The sequence below is a fragment of the Scomber japonicus genome, chromosome 12 (genome assembly GCF_027409825.1).
Source record: "Scomber japonicus isolate fScoJap1 chromosome 12, fScoJap1.pri, whole genome shotgun sequence".
In the NCBI taxonomy this organism is placed as follows: Eukaryota; Metazoa; Chordata; class Actinopteri; order Scombriformes; family Scombridae; genus Scomber; species Scomber japonicus.
Genome location: NC_070589.1, coordinates 29,954,200 through 29,958,158, shown reverse-complemented (window position 1 = coordinate 29,958,158; position 3,959 = coordinate 29,954,200). Strand labels below are relative to the sequence as shown.

Sequence of the window (3,959 nt, the reverse complement as noted above, 5' to 3'; positions counted from 1 at the left end):
GAAGGTAGGAAGGACAGATGGAAGGAAGGAAGGAAAAAAAGACAGGGAGGAAAGTGGGCCGAAGTGGACCCCTTGGCGGGCCGGTTCTGGCCCACGGGCCGCATGTTTGACACCCCTGATGTGCTACTCGTACTAACTCTGAGGTCATGTGAAGTATGTAGTGTGTTTAACTGTGTAGTATGTGATTTAGAGTATGTGAGAAGTTCCTGGATGGTTTACTAGATTCTCCAGAAATGCAGAGTATGCATCAAGAGCTGACTACTCACACTCAAATTACCCAAGATGCAACGCTACTACTCACACTCACATTACCCAAGATGCAACGCTACTACTCACACTCACATTACCCAAGATGCAACGCTGCTACTCACACTCACATTACCCTAGATGCAACGCTACTACTCACACTCACATTACCCAAGATGCAACACTACTACTCACACTCACATTACCCAAGATGCAACGCTCCTACTCACACTCACATTACCCAAGATGCAACGCTACTACTCACACTCACATTACCCAAGATGCAACGCTACTACTCACACTCACATTACCCAAGATGCAACGCTACTACTCACACTCACATTACCCAAGATGCAACACTACTACTCACACTCACATTACCCAAGATGCAACACAACTTCTGACAAAAACCCAAAATACAAACGTCACAGATCAAGTTAGCTACGGCGAGGGTATGTTCGCTTCCTGTTTTCAAAATAAAAGCACCAATTCTATCGTTATGGTTTTCTTAATAATAAAAGGTAACAGGTTGTTTTATTTTGTGAAAATGACAGGAAGTGCGTTACTCGCTACGGCTCCGAATTCTCAGGAACAAAACTTTAAACAGGTGTTACACCTGTATTTGTGCCAGTTTATGGCATGACACAATAATAATGAATTAAAATCAATCAGTCTCAAAATGATGAAAGGATTATGTACTCACATCAGTGACGCCGGCCTCCAGGATGTTGACCTTGGCTTCCTTCTCCAGAGCCACTTTCTTCTCAACTACAGTAAGAAAAGAAGGGAAGGGGGGAAAAAAAACAGGAGCCATTAATACACTGAAAAATGTCAAAGATAGATTTTCAGCCTGTGAATGAGAAAAAAACTGAAAACTGTCCCAAATCAAAACCCCTTATTGGTACATGAAGCTAAATCAAAGCATGAATATACAGCAGGGGAGTCAAACTCATTTTCATTCAAAGGCCACATACAGACCAATTTGATCTCATGTGGGCCGGATCATTAAAAAGATGGAAGGAAGGAAGGAAGGAAGGAAGGAAGGAAAGACAGACAAAAAGGAAGGAGAGAAGAAAGGTAGGAAAGACAGATAGTGAAGGATGGACAGATAGAAGGGAGGAAGGAAAGAAGGAAGAACAGAGGGATGAAAGGAAGGAAGGAACAAAGAAAGGAAAAAAGGAATGTAGGGAGTAAGGACAGATGGAAGGAAGGAAGGAACAAAGAAAGGAAAAAAGGAAGGTAGGAAAGACAGATGGAAGGAAGGAAGGAAGGAACAAAGAAAGGAAAAAAGGAAGGGAGTAAGGACAGATGGAAGGAAGAAAGAAACGAAGGAACGAAGAAAGGAAAAAAGGAAGGTAGGAAGGGCAGATGGAAGGAAGGGAGTAAGGACAGATGGAAGGAAGGGAGTAAGGACAGATGGAAGGAAGAAAGAAACGAAGGAACGAAGAAAGGAAAAAAGGAAGGTAGGAAGGACAGATGGAAGGAAGGGAGTAAGGACAGGTGGAAGGAAGAAAGAAACAAAGGAACGAAGAAAGGAAAAAAAGGAGGATAAGGAGGACAGATGGAAGGAAGGAAAAGGGCCAGATAGCACCCCTCAGCGGGCCGGTTCTGGCCCACAGGCCGCATGTTTGACACCTCGGATATAAAGAAACAGAAATATTCATTATCATCAGCTTTTCTGTATTTTCTTGGGGATTCATTGTGAGGTGACTCATATTCAATGACGCAGAGATTACATAAAAAATAAATCAAACACCAGAAATACAGAAATCAGTTCCCTTAATTTAACCCTCCTGTCAAATTGACCCCATCTCTTTTGACTGTTCCTTCCTTCCTTCTCGCCTTACTTCCTTCCTCTTTTCCTCCTTCCTTCCTTCCTCATTCCTTCTTTCCTCTCCTTACTTCCTTCCTCTTTTCCTCCTTCCTTCCTTCCTTCCTCATTCCTTATTTCCTCTCCTTACTTCCTTCCTATTTTCCTCCTTCCTTCCTTCATTACTTCCTTCCTTCTTTCCTCTCCTTACTTCCTTCCTCTTTTCTTCCTTCCTTCCTTCATTACTTCCTTCCTTCCTTCTTCCCTCTTTTCCTCCCTGCCTTCCTTCCTTCTTTCCTCCTTTACTCCCTTCCTTCGTTCCTTCCTCATTTCCTTCTTTCCCCAATTCCTTCCTTCCTCTTTCCTCCCTTCCTTCCTTCCATCCTCATTTCCTTCCTTGCTTCCTTCCTCCCTCTTTTCCTCCCTTCCTTCTTTTCTCCTTTCCTCCCTTCCTTCCTCATTTCCTTCATTGCCCAATTCCTTCCTTCCTCTTTCCTCCCTTCCTTCATTCCTTCCTCCCTCTTTTCCTCCCTTCCTTCTTTTCTCCTTTCCTCCCTTCCTTCGTTCCTTCCTCATTTCCTTCTTTCCCCAATTCCTTCCTTCCTCTTTCCTCCCTTCCTTCTTTCCTTCTTCATTTCCTTCCTTCCGTCCTTCCTCATTTCTTTCCTTCCTTCCTTCCTCCCTCTTTTCCTCCCTTCCTTCTTTTCTCCTTTCCTCCCTTCCTTCCTTCCTTCCTTCCTTCCTTGACCTGAGCACAACAGGAGGTTTAAAATGAAAAAGAAAAAGAAAAAGACACAGCAATTACTTTCTAACACGACAGAAATCTTAAGTATGGTAACACTTCAGACTCCTTGTATATCAACCTTCATGAGAGTCTCCAATAATGTGCAGCAAGCATCGATGTGTGTACAGTAGCTGCCATTAATCAATGATATGAATTCAGCTAAACCAGCTTTTAAAATCTGCGCTCGACTGATTCACGGAAAAATCTATGTTTCCTTCCTTCCTTCCTTCTTCCTCCTGAGCTCTAAACACACAACTTATATATATACTTCATCCCTTCCTCCTTTCCTTCCTTCCTCCATCCCTCCCTTCCTTCTTCCTCCTGAGCTCTAAACGTACTTATACATACAGAAGAACCAGAATTTCTTCCTTCCTCCCTTCCTTCCTTCTTCCTCCCTTCCTTCCATCCTTCCTTCTTCCTCCATTCCATCCTCCCTCTTTTCCTTCCTTCTTCCATCTTCCTTCCTCCCTCATTCCTCCTGAGCTCTAAACATACTTAGGGCGTATTCACACCTGCCTTGTTTGGTTCGGACCAAACCGAAAAAATCGCTGGTGCGGACCTTTTGGGCTGGTGTGAACACAAACCATCGAACTCTGGAGCGGACCAAACAGTCGGACCGAGACCCAGTCGGAGAGGTGGTCTCGGTTCGCTTCCAAACGGACCCTGGAACGGTTCGCTTGATATGTGAATGCGACCGCGCTTGGTCCGACCCAGTTATAAATAATCACATGCCTTTTTGGACGCAACAGGCTCTCGTAGCCGACCGCATTATGGGAAATAATTGTTTGATTAGTGCCTTAGCAACTCCAAACTTGATTAGCAAACCGGCAGCTGAAAATGACGTTGCACCAGAAGCTGGTGTTGCTCCAAATGCGCCTGAAACGTTTGCAACTGAATGACACAAATTAACATCAGCACAACGAGTGCAGCGCGCTGCTGGACGTCCATGATTGTTTACTTTAACCGGCGCTCCCCCCCCCTTTTTTCCCTTACCGCTTTACCCCGACCCCAGAGCTTTTTGTCCAATGATTGAACGATCTTTGCACACACGTGAGTTTGTTGACAAATTCTGGTCCACTTGCGAAAAGCGCAATGTGAACAGGAACCGCACCAAACCAA

The 3,959-nt window shown here is 44.4% G+C and overlaps 1 protein-coding gene across 1 annotated transcript in view; it reads right to left on the bottom strand.

The window, feature by feature from the left end:
* The window catches only part of LOC128369736 (receptor-type tyrosine-protein phosphatase N2-like), a 158,011-nt gene extending 154,584 nt beyond the window's left edge, over positions 1 to 3,427 (bottom strand). The window contains exons 1-2 of the mRNA XM_053330812.1: positions 3,400 to 3,427; positions 950 to 1,014 (exon numbers count right to left, since the gene is read on the bottom strand). Coding sequence (XP_053186787.1) covers positions 950 to 1,014; positions 3,400 to 3,427 — 93 coding nt within the window. The remainder of the gene's footprint in view (positions 1 to 949; positions 1,015 to 3,399) is intronic.
* Between the last annotated feature and the right edge of the window lie 532 nt (positions 3,428 to 3,959).